The following is a 19695-nucleotide window of genomic DNA, read 5'->3' as shown; positions in this document are numbered from 1 at the left end:
TGAAAAAGTGTTGCTTTTATACTTGTGAAAGTGAATCCTATGGTGGTTGCAATATATCGTTCCACAGGTAAGCTAATAATAACATTTTCGTAAATCAAACAACTAGGGTGCCCATGAATTCTTGTAATAAGTCAAAATATGGGTGATGGATTTTAAAACTGTTGTACTATTGTTATACTTTCCCAAAAAAATGTAGAAAGGCAATATAAATGGCTCAGCAGTCTATATGTGAAGCAAAAATACAAAAAAATCAGTCTGCACTGTGAATTTTCCTATTTTTATTACTGCTAATTCCCGCTAATTATTAAAAGCCTATATTAGTATTTTAAGGTCACAAACTGCGTAAGTTAAAACTTCAATACCAATCTGTGTTTAATAATCTTAGCAAACTCGAATTGGTCTCACATAGCTTAATCTCATAGTTACCCTATTAGAAAGGGACAGACGGCCTCCGTACTAACTGTTTCACTCGGCTCGTTTTTTGGTTAAAAGTGCGCAGTCCTGTTTATACTATATTATGTCTATGGTTTTGACATCACCCAACTGACGTTTACATCGTTGACAGTTTAATACTATATTCCATTTCAGGCACGGCATCAACATCAAAGAGTAAAGTAATATATAGGGAAAAGAGAGCCCACTCACGTGTTATTCTTGCAACCCAATTTGACAATGCGCCATCTTTCTCTAAATTGGCCCCGAACTACCTACATAGCTATAGCTATAAAAATATTATAATTATGCATCATATTCATAACATTTTCTATTAGGGTAAGTAGCACCATATAACTATAACATTGGTTATCGTTATAGTTACATGGTGCTACTTACCCTAATAGAAAATGTCATCGTTAATATAGTAAAAGGTCGAAGGAAAACAAATAATTATTATATATTACTTTTTATTTACGCGTGTATGCCATTGACATATAATTCTAAGCTCGATGGTGTATGCGGAATGCAAAAAACCGCCTTAATGATATTATTATGATCGGTTTTGTTAAGTTACTTGGAATACTGACACCAGGTCTTTTTAGATGAAATTTGATATTTGTGCTTTTTTAAACCGTATTTAATTTATTCGCCTATTATATCTTTTTTTAAAGTGTCTAATATTTTCCTCATACTTTTCTCTAATTAATATTGCATAAATAATTTTATATCAACAAACAAAATCGATTATAGTGTAGTGCCATCTGTTGGTAATTTAAGGTATCTTTTAGATAGTAAATAGTTTCCGGGCCAAATAAAAGGTGGCGACTCTTCGTTTACTTAGCTGTCAAAATGTACGGAGTGTCCTCCCGCTGATCAACATTCTTATGATTGGTTCCGGTGATCCGTAGTTCTTATATTTGGTATTATATTTTACAATGATAGTTTAATTCCTACAACTATATACCTATATTACAAATTAAATCTACATACATATTTACAAAAATAATAAAAAAATATTATTATTTAAATAATAACAATTCTAATGATGAATGTTGCGACGTAATAAAACATGTCGGCTTATCGAATGAACCTACTACGATAAAAGTAGACTGAAGATCTTGCCTACAAAGGTGGTGTATCTTTTCTAAACAATCATCAAATGTCTCTACTTATTCAGACTCATTCACTTTCTCTTTTAGCTCATGGGCCAGTCCAAAATGAGCCATTAAATGCTAGGAAAGCCTCATTATTTATACTCTTTACTTTATATACATATTAAGAGTCCGTGGTACTATTTATGTGCATGTATATCACAGTCCGTCAGCCTCAGCCTGCGCCTGTAGCCACAGTCGGTGTGGGTCAGTCTGGGTCCACTATGTGTCAATGCTAGCGGCAACACTATTTTCTCTGACGTTTATATACAAATCAAGATTTTTTTGTTCTTCTGTGTTTTATTTTATAGGACCTTTAATTTTGTTATTTTAGAAGGATTTTAGTGTTTTACGTTTTGTAATAAATAATGATGATTGCAAATGACGGTGATGCGTCTATGAGCCAATCGTCGAATGCGAGGTCTGATAGTACAGGTCGTACTTCAATGATAGTCGCTCGGGCCCGTAACGTACCCCTACATGACCGATGCAGTATGTCAGACATGGCACATCTGAAGGCAATATTCGATTCAGCTTATAGAAACAAGTTGCTAGCCAATGAATTCAGAACTGTACTCAGAACCTTGTTGAATGTCGAATATGATGATGAAGAATTCAAAATATTATTTTTGAAAGTAGGTATTGATAGTAGGTACTCTGCCCATCATTGTATCTGGGTATATAATGTTAACAAACACCAATTTATTGTCGCCCTCATATTTGCAACTCCTGAACAAGGCCATGAAACTGTAGGGGCTTACCGTTAATTAGAACACCTTTGAGTTTGCTTAGATTAATACAAGTCGCACGGGCGAATTGGACTGGGACGAGCTGGTGTCGCACCTGATCCTGGGCTACTTCGGTAACGATGCGGAGAACCAGCGGGAAGCACTCCAGCCTCCTATCATGGGCCTACCGGTTATCCTGCGCTCGCAACACAGACATCCAATTTCGAGGATATGCTTTTGTCCAGATGTTGCCAAGGTTTGTTTACAAACCATTTTCGGTTTAACGAGGAAGGTAATAATTTGAGCACATGTTCCATTGGGATAAAATAGAGTACCTACCTACTTATTGATCTGTGTTTATTCTTGTCTTCTCGAACAGCCGTAATGAGAACTAACAAAAGCAACATTTATGAATAATTTGTCACAGGATCGAAGCACAGATCCAATGCAGGGTACGTACATAACGGCGAGCCGCGACGGCATGATCAACTGGTGGTCGCTCGACATGGTTCTGTTGAGGACTGGCTACTCCACCAGCCGTAAGCACTGCTTAGACACGTTTCTGGTGGTATAAAAAAAATTGAATTTGAAAGAATAGATGTTAAAACTATTCTTACAGAAAAAGTTGTTCACGTAAGCGACTTAATAAGTTTTGAAATGTTTAGAGGACGAATATGTTCGTTATTCTTTTAGCATGTGATCAACGTAATAAGATGTTGGCTTCTTCGTACAGCTCACCTGAAGGTGCGCACGACGTGGGTGACGGACATGGTGTGCATGCCGGACGTGAACATCATCGTCACCAGCTCCACGGAGCGCGACCTGCGCTTCTACGACTGCACTGCCAAAACGTTTATCTTGAAGATCATCATTACCAGCTGGGAGTATATGGCAAGAGAATCCTTTAATCCTAGCCTCAACAGCGACTCCGAACTGATTTAGAATTATTTTGAGTAAGAAGGGGATTGAGGAAGGACAAAGACAATTTAAATCATTACTAAATTAGGACTTCTGTTGTTTTTAAACCACAAAACCTGAACAAAGGAGCAAGTAACACGCAGCTCAACTTCTCAACTAGGTTGAGGCGAGGTCTATTGGCCTCCTCAACTTACCAAAATGTATATCGCTTCACTCTCTTAAAGCGACATACCTTGGTAAGACTGGTTGTCAGACTATGTGTCTGTCTGTTTAACCCCAAGAAGAGATTAATTTCTAAAGATGTCTTCCTTCAAAAACATAACTCCCTTAGGGGTGAAGTTTTATAAAATCGTTACTTAGAGAATGTCTACGTCCTAACAGACACCCAGTTGCCTCAAGTTTGTACGTTCTATAGTTTCTGAGATGAATTAGTGTATGTAGTGGGAAGATTCTATGTGAGCCCTCATTTCCAACGAAACGAATAATATGTGCCGATTATAGGCACAGCGCCTAAGGTAGAAGGGTCGTTTTCAAAATAATTGTAAATAACGGCTATGAAACAGATAGGAAAGCTATATTATTATAACAGAAAAGCAACAGAGATGAATTATTAGGGTTAGTATACAACGACATAATTTTAAAAGAAAATAGGTAGGTAGTAGTATTCGAATCGTTCTCTATAATTTCGCTGTCGTTCAGCTGGTGTTATAAAAAAATATAGTAGCATATTGCCTGTGAAGAAAAAAAACCTTAATACGTAAATATTAAATATTTTACAACAAACCCCACAGTAATTCTTATACCCAAACTAAAGCCGTCCCTAGTAAGTACGTAGCTAAGTAGGTAAAATTATTTCATCATTAACTTATCCCACTATAATACATGATGTTACCTGCAAAAATCGATTGTAAAAATCTATAACGATAGAATACATGTTCAAGTTTTAAATTTTATTTGTGGATTGATTTTTATTTAATATGTCCATGTCGACTTTTCGTAAAGATACTTTTACAAAGTTATAAAATAAAAAGAAAAGTGGTAGGTTTGATTAAATACGTTTTTATCTCGGTACGTACACTGTGAACAAACCTTAACCGTTCATGTCTGTTACGTCACAGAAAAAAGTAATCGATATGATAACCGCTATGAATAAACTGCTTGTGTCTAATCTAAAAAAATCTCTTTTTCAATGCTAATTCTTACTTTATACGAAACTTGTATAGTACAGTGATAGTATCAATATACATTTATTCTAAACTGAGTTATAAAACAGTAAAAGTACTTACCGATACTTTAAAAGTCTCACAGTAATAAGTAACTTTTAACTGTCGAATAATCACTGCACCACAATATTTCGTGCTTGTTGCGCTTAACAAAATTACCGAACATTTTTGATTCGTCGATTCTTTTGACAGTTCAGTTGCTAATGTTTTAGGTAAAATAATTTTGATAACTACTACAAAAAGATTAAAATTACTAACGTAACAGACAGGAATAACAGAAATGAAGTGAAATCAAGACATGCTTTAATTAATTATTCCTGAATTCTGCGTGTTATATTTCATGATAATTTTAGCAAATTCCTTCAGGTTCCACAATGCTCTGCTAAGAAATAAATTATTTGTCAGTTAAAACACTAATATTGAATAATAAAATGTTTTTTAAATGTCGCGCCAAGAATGTGGACACGCATTGCTTATATGAAAACAAATGTTCTACGTTGTAGTTTTCTTTTAAAATTAATCATTCATTGAGGATTATGGAGCGTTATTTTTGTTTTTCATAATGCTGAAATAAATGTTTATTCTGTTTTTAAGAGTAATTGGCCAGTAGCTATTTTTTAAAAAAGAATAACTCTGTTGGACGTTTTAATATACAATTTTTTTGAATATGACCCAGAAACATTACGTAGGCATCTAACTAATCTAAGTATTAATCTTAATAAATAGGTAAAATACATTTCGTAGATCTGCACGATGTTCTATTACTTCAACAAGGACGACATCGACCAGTGCAAGTTGATATGTGGAGACGCGGCCGGCAACGTGCGAGTTCTGCTGTTCTCGGCCAGAATGCGCGGACCCTTTCGGAACGACGCTGGTCGGGCTTTGAAAATTTTACGACACGTTGACCTTCAAAAAAGGGTGACTTTTACTAAAATTTCCGACAAAACACTTCCAGTATGTTCTTCCACATAACTCGTCGAGCCAAAAGTAAGATGAGTAGTCGTGTAGTGGACACTGGACAGTGCCTAAAACTGTACCTAGCTGCTGTGCAACTACTCACCTAACTGTATAGTCCCGATGCTTCAAATAGCTAATTACAGACACATCAATTTATTTCGTACGTAGGTTCTGTACCTATTTCTCATTTTCACTTCGTAGTTACGAAGCTGGTTTTCTAACAGCCACACATGCTGCCGGAGCTGCGCGTGGTGGACCTGGTACACCTGCACCCGGAGTGGGTGCGCCAGGTGTCGTACTACGCGTCGCTGCACTGCGTGGTCTCATGTGCTACCTGCCCCGACTCACTGCTCATGTGCGACCTGGAGGGCTCCAAGACGCATTACATGTTCAGAGTTGAAAAGGCTAGTCACTATTGATTTAACGAGCGCAGTCATTATCACGGGTTGTTCATTCTTTCTCCGTCAAACAAGTATTCCGCATTCATGGAAATGGGAGAAAGGGGTCGTCATTTTAATGTTTTCGGTGCAAAAACGTTTTTATGAAATCCTTAACAATATTATTCAGGGTATACAATGTTTCGCGTTTGAAGAAGAGACGCACGTGCTGGTGACAGGCGGTCCTGACTGCGTGGTCCGCGTGTGGAACCCCTTCGTGCCCTCTAAGGCCAGCGTGACCTTCATCGGCCACCACGCTGCTATCACCTGCTTAGTGCTGCAAGAGAAAGGACGTACTGTCTACTCTTTATCCAGAGATAGGACTATTAAAGTTTGGGACGTACAAAGCCAAGTATGCCGACAGGTAGGATTGGTTAACGTAGATTGTTTAGTTGTCTTTATTTTGCTCCAAATAATACCTTCTTTTCACAGTAGGTTTCATTAGGCTTGCGTACAAATAAACGACTGTTATGAAACTATATTTTGCCCCGTATGTTGTCTATACCTACAGACGTACATCGACATCCCGTCAGTCCTGGGCGAGCGCACGCCTATATCCGCGGTGTACAACCCAGCCACGCGCGAGTTCATCCTCGCAGCCATCAAGATAGCCATCGTGGTGCTGGACGAGCAGCTCAACCCGCTGCACACGGACGGGTACACGCACTCGCGAGCCGTCGCACTCGTTCTTTATAACCCGTTGTTCAAAGTCATTATTACTTGTGGCACGGACAGTATCATCATTAATTGGAATCCGGTAACAGGTAATTGTTAACTGATTACGTTAAATACAAAAAATTGTATTTAGGTAGGTCCAGAAAGTCAGACATTTCCATTCCATTTAATATCTATACTTACCTATATTAATGTATTTATGTTTCATATAGCGAATAACAACTTTATTGTAATGACCAACTATATAAGGCTTGTGGGATGTGTTAAGATTTTCCTATGTACGGGATGTGCAGGTAAACGCAACGTATTAATACGTGACGCACATACGCGCCTTCTGCACGGCGAGCTGATCCCGGTGGAGATCACCGCCTCCTGCTTCGACCCTGGCTACCAGCTGATGTTGACTGGTGCCAGGAGTGGTGAGCTCAAGGTATCATGTCAGACTTTACACCTTTTTTTCATAGCATGTTTATCCCTTTGCTACTTAGTACATAGGTAATAATAATGTCCATGGCCACGAAAGTTCTTCACCTGATAGTGTGTTATTTGGTGCAGGTGTGGAATTTCAACACGGGCGTGTGCATGAGAACGATGTCTATCGCATACATGTGTGAAGTTACCAACTGTTTTTGGGTGGAGGGCAGGTGAGCTTAAACGACGTTCTGATAGCGCAACCCCACTGCAGCACAACACTGTAATAATCGCAACTACCCATCACCCCTCCCCGCACATTACAAGAGCAGTAAGTAGCATGACTTCCCGCGCGGCAAAACGCAAAACTTATCGTGTAGCCTCGCCATAATATGTACCTATATGTACTTATATATAAAAAAACCCTGTCTATAACGATCGTAAGATATATGTATAGATCTGTAATGCTTTAGAATCCTAGCGATTGGGTGGAACCGCCATGTGGTGGAGTTTGAGGACTCGGGCATGTCGGTGCATGGCAAGAGTTGGGAGACTCGTCACACAGACGACGTCCTGGCGGCGGCGGTGCGGCCGCCGCTCACGCTGGCCACGGCCAGCTACAACTCTGAGCTCGTGCTGTGGAAGCTGGAGACCGGCCAGCCTTACAGGTTAAAAAACTTGTCTCATAAGAGGAACGCTACATGGGTCAGCTTATTTACGCTCCATACTATTACGCGATCTCGTCTGCTGGCTAGTTAAAAAGTTTAAATTTTACTATGTTAGGTATAGTTAATATGTAGTTTTCCAAAAGCACCAGTTTCTGTAAACTTTGCTTGTTTCTGTAAACTTAATTATTCACGATTGTGCCACCAGACGGTTCTCGTGTACGGAGCCGACGCTACGCATCAAGATGCACTTCGGCAAGCGGGAGGCGCCCAAGCCCGCGACTCCTGCCATGAGCCCCAGAAAATCAATCACGCCTTCATTCCGGAAACCTACGTTAGTTCCACATGTCTTTTGCTTTACCTAATCATTTTTCTTGTAAAAAGACTATTTAACTGAATTCTTATTAAAGTTGTTATATAACAAATGAGTTGCTGAATAATCTGGTGTCTTCTTCAGCGATATGTGGCACTAAAATCCGTATCTTGTTAGCAGTACGGGAGCATCTCGCGAGGGCGTGGATCCGTCGGCGGCCATCAAGAAGGCGACGGCGCGGCGCGTGTCTACCGTGTCGATGCCGACGCGCGCGCAGAACATGCGGCACCTGGCCGTGCACGCCATGATCTTCCTGCACACGCGGCCGCAGCAAACACACGTCGGTCAGTAGTTAGTAGCAACGTCACGTCACATGCTCATACACTCCAAGACCGAGACAACTTTACTGACATGTTCCAGCTTCCCTCCTACTCGCGCTGGAGAACGGCACAGTGCAGTGCTGGTCAGATCACTCGGCGGGTGGATACCAAGGCTCATTCCAGGTTATTCACATGGCGGGCGACTACGCGGCGTGCTTGGCAACTGACAACAATAATGAGTTCCTTTTTACTGGTACCACACAAGGATACCTTAAAGTATGGCTTCTAAGTAACTACCTCATCAACGATACGGTAAGACTCTCAACTTCATCGGTCATGTATTGCCTCGTTTCCCGATATGGACTTTCCATATCGTTTATATTTGAGTAACGTCGTCAGAACCTGACTAACGACGTAACTCAGATATAAACTTATTCGAAGGTACATGTAAACATGCCCCGGCTGCGCCTGATGTTCCCGTTCCTGTGGCGTGACCGCATCGAGGGTCGCGCCAAGCGCAGCACTCGCGACCAGCCGAAGCCACTCTTACTGAACAGCTACCGTGCACATCTGCGATGTGTTTCGTCGATAGCTTATATTGATGAACTCAAACTGGTGTTCACGTAAGTCAATTAGAGATGTACCGTTCACCATCAAACGGATCTCACAACGAACATTATGGTTTGGTAAGGTTTCTGGCATTAAACGCACGCAGCTGAGAACCAGGTTTTACATGGAGTGATTGTCTATCTGTCTGAACATCACAACCCAGTTTCATTGTCAACCCGATGTCTCTTTTTTAAGGCTAGTTGTCAGACTATCTGACGACCAATAGTGACTGCTAAAGAAAAAACAAGATGGTCACCCATCCACAGCCTGACCGCGACAACGGTTCCTTAATGATATGATCGATTGATCTGCGCGGCTTCTGGTATTAATCATATGCTGTTGAATTCGCAGTGGCAGTTCAGACTACAGCGTTCGACTGTGGCGTTTGTCCGGTGAATACCTGCAGACGCTGGGAAGCTTCCTGCCGTGGACTCTAGAGGTGACTCGCTTCCCCCCAGACGTGCAGAAAGTCGCCAGCTCCACAACGTTCAAGGTATAAGAGGTGTTAACAAATTATGGCAATCAGCACAAGCGCTAGTGGAGTAGGCAGCTGAGAGTGAGCGTGTGCAGGTGTGGCGCGGCGGGTACGTGTCGCGCTACGTGCCGGGGCAGAAGGAGGTGGACAAGCTGCGCGACATCACCGACCACGAGCTCAAGCACAAGACGTACGGCGCCTCGCCTGCAGAGCCGCTGCTCGGACAATACTACGCGCTGCCAGCGCGTCCGGAGCGGCAAGATCCAATCACGCTTGATGATTCATTACCTACGGTTAGTCTATGACTTCTAACCTAGGAACCAGAGCTCGGTTCCATCCGCGTCCTCTGGAAACTAGTTCCCTTGCCCGGACAAAAAGCCTTTATATTATAAATCACAAGACACTCTACCGAGCGCCTAGCAAGCACATCGTATTCCAACGACATTCGATTGTTTTGCGATTGGTGATTTTGGTCCATACTTTAGCTATTTTGGTTTATACGTTTGCTTTACAATCATATTGCAATCGTAAATCATTTGCAGACAAAATGATTCATTATTGAATGACAGAAAAGGATAAAAACGTTTATTTCAAAGAAAAAATTGCGGAATGCCTCATACGTTTCAATCGTAATTGAGTCGGGATTGGATCTCAGTCAAACGTGAATCGTATGTCGCTTTAGTAGAATTAGGAGAATCGGGCCCCTGTCCGTGTCGGACTTGTGCTTTTCTAGCGCTCAGAGTGCTCGGATATGATGTCACACACTAGACTAGTAGCGCCATCTATTGCATCTAAGCGTAATCGGCTTATATTTACGGTCAACTTTTATCAAAATCCATTAAGTAGTTTTTGCGTGAAAGAGGAGCAAACATTCAATGTACTTAGTACATAATCCACAAATCCATCAATAGTTATACAAATTTTCGCATTTATAATATTTGTACGATACATTTATAACGATGGGAAAAAGGGCTCGGAGGATGGATGGAGGTTTATATTTATTTCTTAATCGCAGATCCCTCTATATTCACACCTGCGTATGGCGTCGTTGCAACCGGTGCGGCGACCGCCCTCTCCTGAGCTGGTGTGCGAGACTCGGCTCAAACGCGGCAAACCTGGTCCCAGGAAGTCGCACTTAAACTTTCCGGTGGAGCCGCAGACACAAAGGCACAGCGACTCGCTGAGCCACAGACAGTCTGACGAGCACACCCAGCGACGGCCCAACGCTAAGATCGACGCAAAGACTGATGCCAAGATCGACACCAAGACCGGCACCAAGACCGGCACCAAGACCGGCACCAAGACCGACACCAAGACCGACACCAAGACCGACACCAAGACCGACACAAAGACCGATGCTGAGGCCGACGCGAAGACTGACGCAAAGACTACACGAGAGCCTCTCTCGAAAAAGTAACCCGCCTGATTTTCGCGCCATGCGCTGCCATTACTATCATTATGCGCTCTCTTGGCATACCAGAATTGGTCGAATGTAGCTCTCAGGCAGGAGACAGCAGAATGTTCTGCTAAAGCTTACAGGCGACGGCATTCAATAGAAAGCCTAATCAAAAGGCTATAAACAATTAACACTATCAATTGATCTGCAAGTTTATAATTGTATTATCGTGAATTAGATGCGCGATTTTCAAAACCATTTTTGTATTGTTCACGTTTTATTATTCTATTTGATAGAAAATCGTTTATTTCATTTGAATGTACATATACAAATAATGTAATGATACACGTATGTATTTTACTACTATACCTACTTTAAATATATTATTTTTCTATAATAAACTTGTTTATTGATGGCAACTAGGCCCAAAATATTTCTATGTTTTTGCTTTTGTTCATTATTGTTTGAGATAATAAATTAATAGTTTTACATTAGAAAAACACGCTTTTATAAATGCACGTAAAAATCACTTGGGGATTTTTCTAAAAGCCCAAACACAGCTATGATACGAATTACAATGTTTTATTATATCATATATCGTTTATTGCATTCCATAAAGTACATTAGGTGGAAACTAAAAAATTAAAGTCACTTTATGGACCCTGATGGGCACAGCACAATAGAAGAGAGGAAGGCGTCATGAATGATGGCGTCGATGTGATGAAGGTATCATGAAGTTCCAGTTCATATCTTCCGGCTCCATTATCAGATCAGTTCAAACAGAACCACATACAGCTTAAAATTTTCATGGCGTTACGATCCTAAGATGGCTTTGATTCCATTACATAGTTACATACAGCTCGACCTAATAAAAAACACGGCTTGCCTCAGAGCCTGCCATATGTACCTAGGTATAGTCCAGGATCCGACCCAGAGGCGTTCTTCACCAATCGTCTTGCAGATTGATAAGTAATTTTTATCAAATACTAGCTTCTGCCCGCGGTTTTACCCGCGGCCCGGATGGTGATAAAAGCTCCTATATCCTTCTCTAAGCTACCTCCCATCTAATTTTCAGCTTATATAAAAAATAACATATAACCGACGTATGTCAAGCTAGTTAAGTTAAGCATGAGTTAAGCGCACGAATAATGAAACAATAAACAATGTCGGAGTTAGTGCTATTTTGTAATTGATCATAAAAATTGGTAAAGGAAATAAAATTGCGTTCAAATATTTTCTAAATGTCTTTTCTCTTTATTCATCCGCTTTGGCCGAGTCCGGACCATAATGTAAGTTTTGCAAGTTCCGACAAGTAAAAACTCATTATTGATCATCGTCATTTTATAACAGGCTTTTTATTTTTGACAATTAGCGCATTTCAAAATTTTAATCATTTCTATTAATGTCAGATTTTGTTTTGAAACACAAAATCACAATTATATAGCTATATTATTTTGGATAGACTCTTCTGTTTAATCTCTATTTTGGATAGGTGTACTAAGTATTTTAGTATTGTTTTAGGATTTTGTAGGGTTACTTTATTGTAAGAGATAATGGCACGCGAAAGTGAAGTAAGGTCGTTGTTGACGTTATCGTCGAAGTCGGAAGACAGCTCGGCGCTGGCGGCGCGTCTGCGCTGGCGCAACGCCGCGCTGCACGACCGCTGCAACATGAAAGATATGGAAAGGATAAAGGAAGCTTTTGAAGAGTCCTACAATAACAAAATGGGGCCTCTTGAGTTTAGAGACTTACTGAAGTCGTTGCTTAACGTGGAGTATGATGATGAAGAGTTTAACATTCTCTTTATGAAGGTCGGCACTCTATCCATACTAAAAAACTATTCATTAGGCAGATACAGGTATGAAAGAATTGAGAGAGAAGTGTGTGGCAAAATTTCATACATTTTATATTGAATGTATAGCATATGTGTCAGATATAATACCTACCTTCTAAGTCTGTAGTATGGTTTCCTAATATAGTAAAGTTAGATATTAAACACTTGTTCGATCACACACTTGTTGTGTTGGATCCTCGAGTAATTTATTAGTCGGTAATTTAAAGAATGAAATAACAGAAATTAAAGAAAAACATACGATCACAAATAGATGAACACAAGTCGCTCGGGCGAGGTGGATTGGGAAGAGCTGGTGTCACACCTGATCCTGGGCTATTTCGGCAACGATGCGGAGAACCAGCGGGAGTCGCTGCAGCCTCCTATCATGGGCTTGCCGGCTATCTTGCGCTCACAGCACAGGCACCCCATTTCCCGGATATGTTTCTGCCCTGATGTCGAAAAAGTTAGCAGTACCTAGTATTCAATAAAACTTACCACTTTTCTACACTTTGATGAACCCAGCAATAGAAAAACGTAGCTGTTCGATCAATTTAATAGTTTGCTGCCGTGAAATGATTGTGATCATCTGTTATGTATGACGTAGTAAACCACGTACCACAGGACCGCAGCACGGACCCGATGCAAGGCTCGTACATAACGGCGAGCCGCGACGGCATGATCAACTGGTGGTCGCTCGACATGAAGCTATTGCGGACTGCTTACTCTTCAAGTCGTAAGTAAAATAAATAAATTTCTCCTTTAACTTCATGGGATTGATCAACACACAGCTCCTTCCCGCAGCTCTCCTCAAGGTGCGCACGACGTGGGTGACGGACATGGTGTGCATGCCCGACGTGAACATCATCGTCACCAGCTCCACGGAGCGCGACCTGCGCTTCTACGACTGCACTGCTAAAACGTTCTCATTGAAGATTGTCATCACCAGTTGGGAGTATATGGCAAGTTGCTATGACGTGATTTTCTACGCTTACGTAAACAAATCATTTTGAAGAAATATCCACTGATAGTATCTAACTGAAATATAGTTTGGAAATATAGCTGAACCTTTAAACTAAATAATTTGGTGAATTGCAAGATCAGCAGCGGTATTCATGGTGTTAAAGTAAACAATATTGTGAGTTTATAGGCAACTCCAATTCATATTAGTGGTGTAGAGCAGAGATTTTGATCCCCAGATCTGCACAATGTACTATCACTTCAGTGAGGACATCAACGAGCAGTGCATGCTGATCTGCGGCGACGTGGGCGGCAACGTGCGCGTGCTGCTGTTCTCGCCGGTGGCGCGCGGCCCCTTCAAGAACGAGGCCGGCCGCGCCAGCATCACTCTGCGCCACGTCGACCTGCAGAGACGGGTGAACCTGGAAACTGTTCTTATAGGGATTTCCCATAGAAATACGGATTCGTTCAGAGATGACATTAACCGTGCCACACATGACGCCTAGCCGGCAAAATCATATTCTATATACACTTTTTTCCCAAAATAAAAAGTTATTTGCGCAACACCGAAAAATTGCGAAACATAGTAAGAACGTGCACTTCCTTGTTTGCCTAACGGCATCAGTATTAGTTAGTAGATATAAATGAACCTTACATTGTTTAAATCTCTACGCTCGCGCTGTTTATTTTAAACCATTCTTAGACTACAAAACTAAAGTGTAGTGACAAATCCTTTGCATCTCCTTTGCCTACTCGAGACTGGAATCTTTCTCCTGGTGGTTAGTAAGATTGCCTAGCTTCCGTTTGCAGCCCAGCATGCTACCGGAGCTACACCTAATAGAATTACCTCGCCTCCACGCGGAGTGGGTGCGTCAGGTGTCGTACTACAAGTCGCTGCACTGCGTGGTGTCATGCGCCACGTGCCCCGACGCGCTGCTCATGTGCGACATACACGGCTCCAAGACGCACAACATGTTCAAAGTTGAAAAGGTGAACTTGTTCTACTTTCTATTACCCTACTTAAATACTATAATGTGATTTTTTACGATGGTTGAAACGTTTGTATGATTTTGACTCTATCATGCGAAAAACGTAGGTATAGAAGGTTCTTGATTAATCTTCACAGTATACTTTTATAGTTTATTCTCAGTATACATGAGTTATTTTTGGTCAATACACTTTGCTGTGGGCGGAAGCTAGTAAAATACAACTGTAATTCAGGCTGTTTTTAAAACGAAATTCATTACTTATTCAGGGTATCCAATGCTTCACGTTCGATGAAGAAGCACACGTGCTGGTGACAGGCGGCCCTGACTGCTCGGTCCGCGTGTGGAACCCCTTCGTGCCCGCCAAGCCCAGCGTGACCTTCATCGGCCACCACGCTGGGATAACGTGTATTGTACTACAGAACAAAGGACAGACCATATACTCTTTATCAAGAGACAGAGCCATTAAAGTGTGGGATGTACAAGGCCAAGTGTGCATTCAGGTGAGCTTATAAAATTATTATCAAGAAATATCAAACTTTAAGCTAATAAATTCGACCAAAAAAAAACAAAGAATTCCTGGATAATATTCTAAACTGCTGCACTTTGTCTCCATGACAGTCCTACATCGACGTTCCATCAGTGATAGGCGAGCGCACGCCTATATCCGCAGTATACAACCCAGCCACCCGCGAGTTCATTCTTGCAGCCATCAAGATAGCCATCGTGGTGCTGGACGAGCAGCTCAACCCGCTGCACACGGACGGGTTCACGCACTCGCGAGCTGTGTCCAAGATCCTCTACAATCCTCTGTTTAAAGTTATCATTACATGCGGTTTAGACAGCATTATTATTGTCTGGAATCCGGTGACCGGTAAGGATTGCATGTTCAAGAAAGAAACTAAAAGCTTCAAGAGCCTTTCCGTGGTTTATTTTCAAATTCGAATTACTTGGATGTACTAATATAAAAAGAGAAAACATTTTTTGTTTGCAAGTATCCGTAAAGGCTCCGAAATTGAAATGAATACCTCACTGATTTGGAAAATTCCCAAGGATAAAGGATATATTTTATCCCGGCACGGGCCAGTAGTTCCCAAGGAACGCGGGTTAAACCTCGAGACATCGGCTAGTAAAAGATTATAATACTGATGAATCCTTGGGTGTACACAGGGAAACGCAATGTATTGATTCGCGACGCGCACGTCAGGATGCTACACGCTGAGACGGTCCCCGTGGAGATCACCGCAGCGTGTTTTAACCCTGGCAACCTGCTGCTTCTTAGCGGGGCCAGGACCGGCGAACTCAAGGTAGCAGATGTTGCTTGATTCGGAAGTTGCCATTTTATATACCTATGTTACGGCCCGAAGTTCGGCTACACCTAACTCTAACCTGGGGTATCATATAAATTACATAAGATAGACAGCAGCTGCATTTTTTTTTATTTCCTAGGTATGGAACTTTAACACTGGCTTGTGCTTAAGGGTAATGACGATTGAACACATGTGTGAAGTCACTGGCTGCTTCTGGGTGGAGGGAAGGTAAGCTTGACACCGATATTAACTTATGAAATTCCATTTAATGGTTTCGACTACAATTACATAGAACTAAAGATTACTACAATAGTTACTAATAGAACTCAATAAAGTTATCAAAAATCTATATCTAAATACAGTCGAATTTATTGTATGACTTACCCATAGAAAACTAAAATCTTATTTCTTATATTGTGTCCGAAACCATTTCTATGAGTTAATATTTCAGAATCCTAGCGATAGGATGGAACCGGCACGTGGTAGAGTTTGAGGATACAGGCATGGCGACCTCCGGCAAAGTTTGGGAGACGCGTCACACAGACGACGTGCTGGCGGCGGCGGTGCGGCCCCCGCTCACCATCGCCACGGCCAGCTACAACTCCGAGCTCGTGCTGTGGAAGCTGGAGACCGGACAGCCTTACAGGTGATGAACTCGTATTTTTATGTTGTTTTATATGATTAAATAACGTGACTTTGACAACCTATTTAATTTATCGAGCTCATTCCATGTCGAAGGCGGTTCTCCTGCACTGAGCCGACGCTGCGAATCAAAATGGTGTACAGCAAGCGCGAGTCTATCAAACCGGTGACTAACGCTAGTGAGAGACTTTCCCTGAGAAAATCCTCTGGAATTCGCAAACCTGGGTTAGTACAGTAGCGGTTTATGTGACTATCCTTTCTAATTACTTAAGCAATTCTGATGGTCTTTTGAAGGCTGAAACTGTTATAACATTTATTCTGTACCAAACAAATAAGTAGTTCATTATTCCATGACTACGTTTCCATAAAAAATTTGAAGCGACCATTATGAAGCTAAGAAGTTGTTAGGCAGACATAATTTGACAGTAGTTAGAACTTAGATGATGCCTCATCGCCTCGAACCTCGCACTCATAAATTACAAACATTCAGCCTCTAAAGTTTAGAGTCTAAAGTAAACAGATAGAGACTAGAGACTAGCGTGGTTATCCTGCTTTATAGCTTAATGTTATTAGGATGGGCGGTGCTCGTGAAAGCGTGGACCCATCGGCGGCCATCAAGAAGGCGACGGCGCGGCGCGTGTCTACCGTGTCGATGCCGACGCGCGCGCAGAACATGCGGCACCTGGCCGTGCACGCCATGATCTTCCTGCACACACGGCCGCAGCAAATGCACGTCGGTCAGTAGTCAGTAGCAACGTCACGTCACATGCTCATACACTCCAAGTCCGACACAACTTTATTGATATGTTCCAGCTTCCCTCCTACTCGCGCTGGAGAACGGCACAGTGCAGTGCTGGTCAGACCACTCGGCGGGTGGATACCAAGGCGCTTTCCAGGCCATCCACATGGCAGGCGACTATGTGTCAAGCATGACGACAGACATCGCAAACGAGTTCCTCTTCACTGCTACCACACAGGGATACGTCAAAGTGTGGCTCCTGAGTAACTACCTTATTAAGAGGCCGGTCAGTATTTAATCAAGATAGATTGTTAATTGTTATTATATTATTTGAGAAATTCGTAGAAAATTCTACAGTTAAAGAGAATAAATTGTGATCGCAAGGACGTTTCTAAAATGATTGTGCTCGAACTTTAAGGGCAGCATTATGACATTTCCTAGTTTTAAACGGGCGGCGGTTAGAAAAATATACAAAATATGAAGAGATTTCGTTAACGTAGGACATACAACGTGTAGGTAACGTTAAATGCACAAAACCTGAAAATAGTTAGATCAGAACAATGATACCTCTACACGGGGCGTCTTCAGAAGTTTAGTTAAAAATATGACTTCACTATATGTGATGAATGAGACATGTTACGAATATCGCAGACGGATGAACATCTTCTTCTTCCTGCTGCCCTGTTCCCAATTTTATTTGGGGTCCGCGCAATATGTAATTCTCTTCCATTTCCCCCTGTTACTCGTCATACTGACACACACTCCCTTCCTATTCATGTCATTTTTCAGGCAATCCATCCATCTTTTCTTAGGTCTTCCTCTTCCTCTCATATAGCATGTTGAGTGAATCACAGACGGATTGAACATGTTTGACTCATAATTCAAATTAGTGTTATCCATGACAAACACGGTAATACAAAAAATAATTTAGGTACATGTAAACATGCCCCGGCTGCGCCTGATGTTCCCGTTCCTGTGGCGTGACCGCATCGAGGGTCGCGCCAAGCGCAGCACTCGCGACCAGCCCCTACCGCTACTGCTTAACAGCTACCGAGCCCATTTGCGCTGTGTCACTTCATTAGCATACATCGACGAGATGAAACTTCTGTTTACGTAAGCACTGTCAATTATATAGGTAATAAATTGAGTCCCCAAAAGAAATTTATCCGGGAGGATTTAGGTTAACATCCAGCTAAGCGATGGCGATTCATTTGATGAATTTAGTGCTACTTACTGACCTAGAAAACTTCATAACACGTTGTCTTAATGTGTTTTCCCAAACATTTCTCGATGATCCACAAAAGCCTTCAAAAGCAAAATTTCTGGTCCTGCACTTTAGAAGATAGAGAATAAATACAAATTATTCTGTTTACATAGCGGTAGTTCAGACTACAGCGTTCGAGTGTGGCGTTTGTCCGGTGAATACCTGCAGACGCTGGGAAGCTTCCTGCCATGGACTCTAGAGGTGACTCGCTTCCCCCCGGACGTGCAAAAAGTCGCCAGCTTCACGACGTTCAAGGTATAGGAGGTGTTGACAAGTGGCAACCAGTCTAAGCGCTGGTGGAGTAGGCAGCTGAGAGTGAGCGTGTGCAGGTGTGGCGCGGCGGGTACGTGTCGCGCTACGTGCCGGGGCAGAAGGAGGTGGACAAGCTGCGCGACATCACCGAACACGAGCTCAAGCATAAGACGTTCGGCGCCGCGCCCAATGAGCCGCTGCTCGGACAGTACTTCACACTGCCAGTGCGTCCGGATCGGCAGGAATCAATGGTTCTGGACGTCTCTCTGCCTGTTGTAAGTCCAATTTAATTTTAGGAACGTTTTATAACGTGTGTCCAATTTAAAGAGGCTTCTCGATGGTTGTTGCAGATCCCAATATATACGCACTTGCGTATGAGCTCGACGACACCGGTGCGGCGGGCGGCCACTCCCGAGTTGGTGCGTGAGACGCGGCTCAGGCGTCTCAACTCAAAGAAAGCACGAGACCCAGAGGTCCAAGTGACGCAGCTTCAGATACAACTGCCGCTGCGGCAGACCGACTCGGCCGATCCGTCCAAATGTTAGCGCTAGCATACAAAGCAGAGTTCAGTCCGTAGAATTTTGATTTTAGCAACAGTTCTAAAAACGCGTTCTTCCTATCAAAAAATGTGCAGCAAGATCTGGTAATCAATTGCTAGGTTGAGGCGCAAAGTATTAAGCAGGTTAATATACAACTTTGCTTTATTTCGGTTGTGCGTATTAATTAGCACATTCGCATATTGAACTTTAGGTAAGTATTTATTTGTTAGGAAGTTTACTATTTTGTAACGTTGTTCGATAGGTAAAATTAAATTCTTTACTATAAAAAAATATTTTAGAATTTTAGGTAGATTTAATATATTTTTAATAATAATTGTATAGGTATATGTAGGACCTGAGCATGTCTGTCTTGTTAGGTATTGTAGTTTTTGTTTAGTTTTACGTTTACCTTACTACTATATGTATTTTAATGAAGTCGGTGAGATTTAATAAAAA

General features: G+C 41.9%; 2 protein-coding genes across 2 annotated transcripts; both read left to right on the top strand.

The window, feature by feature from the left end:
• The first annotated feature begins 1957 nt into the window (after positions 1 to 1957).
• LOC124629706 (WD repeat-containing protein on Y chromosome-like) lies at positions 1958 to 10737 on the top strand. The gene is made up of 18 exons (XM_047163219.1): positions 1958 to 2221; positions 2379 to 2570; positions 2742 to 2853; positions 3048 to 3205; positions 5200 to 5376; positions 5640 to 5819; positions 5983 to 6216; positions 6364 to 6616; positions 6821 to 6957; positions 7083 to 7171; positions 7412 to 7606; positions 7812 to 7937; positions 8097 to 8260; positions 8337 to 8548; positions 8678 to 8859; positions 9197 to 9338; positions 9416 to 9613; positions 10336 to 10737. Exons 1-18 carry the CDS (start codon positions 1958 to 1960, stop codon positions 10735 to 10737), a joined length of 3417 nt encoding a protein of 1138 aa, XP_047019175.1.
• A 1532-nt stretch (positions 10738 to 12269) lies between these two features.
• Positions 12270 to 19464, top strand: LOC124629986 (WD repeat-containing protein on Y chromosome-like). Its single transcript, XM_047163674.1, has 18 exons — positions 12270 to 12527; positions 12822 to 13013; positions 13172 to 13283; positions 13352 to 13509; positions 13747 to 13923; positions 14318 to 14497; positions 14763 to 14996; positions 15115 to 15367; positions 15664 to 15800; positions 15943 to 16031; positions 16255 to 16449; positions 16542 to 16670; positions 17019 to 17182; positions 17259 to 17470; positions 18116 to 18297; positions 18562 to 18703; positions 18778 to 18975; positions 19051 to 19464. Exons 1-18 carry the CDS (start codon positions 12270 to 12272, stop codon positions 19243 to 19245), a joined length of 3207 nt encoding a protein of 1068 aa, XP_047019630.1. The 3' UTR covers positions 19246 to 19464.
• Positions 19465 to 19695: the final 231 nt, after the last annotated feature.

The sequence above is a fragment of the Helicoverpa zea genome, chromosome 4 (genome assembly GCF_022581195.2).
Source record: "Helicoverpa zea isolate HzStark_Cry1AcR chromosome 4, ilHelZeax1.1, whole genome shotgun sequence".
Classification (NCBI taxonomy): domain Eukaryota; kingdom Metazoa; phylum Arthropoda; class Insecta; order Lepidoptera; family Noctuidae; genus Helicoverpa; species Helicoverpa zea.
Note: the sequence above shows the minus strand (reverse complement) of the source record. Positions and strands in the feature narration are given on the sequence as shown.

Excerpts from the sequence above, each read along its gene's own strand:
- LOC124629706 (XM_047163219.1), top strand. The coding sequence starts at position 1,958 with ATGATTGCAAATGACGGTGATGCGTCTATGAGCCAATCGTCGAATGCG. Across the intron at positions 6,217-6,363 it reads AAAGCCAAGTATGCCGACAG|ACGTACATCGACATCCCGTC; the intron begins GTAGGATTGGTT and ends CTATACCTACAG. Across the intron at positions 6,617-6,820 it reads TAATTGGAATCCGGTAACAG|GTAAACGCAACGTATTAATA; the intron begins GTAATTGTTAAC and ends CGGGATGTGCAG.
- LOC124629986 (XM_047163674.1), top strand. The coding sequence starts at position 12,270 with ATGGCACGCGAAAGTGAAGTAAGGTCGTTGTTGACGTTATCGTCGAAG. Across the intron at positions 12,528-12,821 it reads TTAACATTCTCTTTATGAAG|ATGAACACAAGTCGCTCGGG; the intron begins GTCGGCACTCTA and ends GATCACAAATAG. Across the intron at positions 17,471-18,115 it reads ACTACCTTATTAAGAGGCCG|GTACATGTAAACATGCCCCG; the intron begins GTCAGTATTTAA and ends AAAATAATTTAG.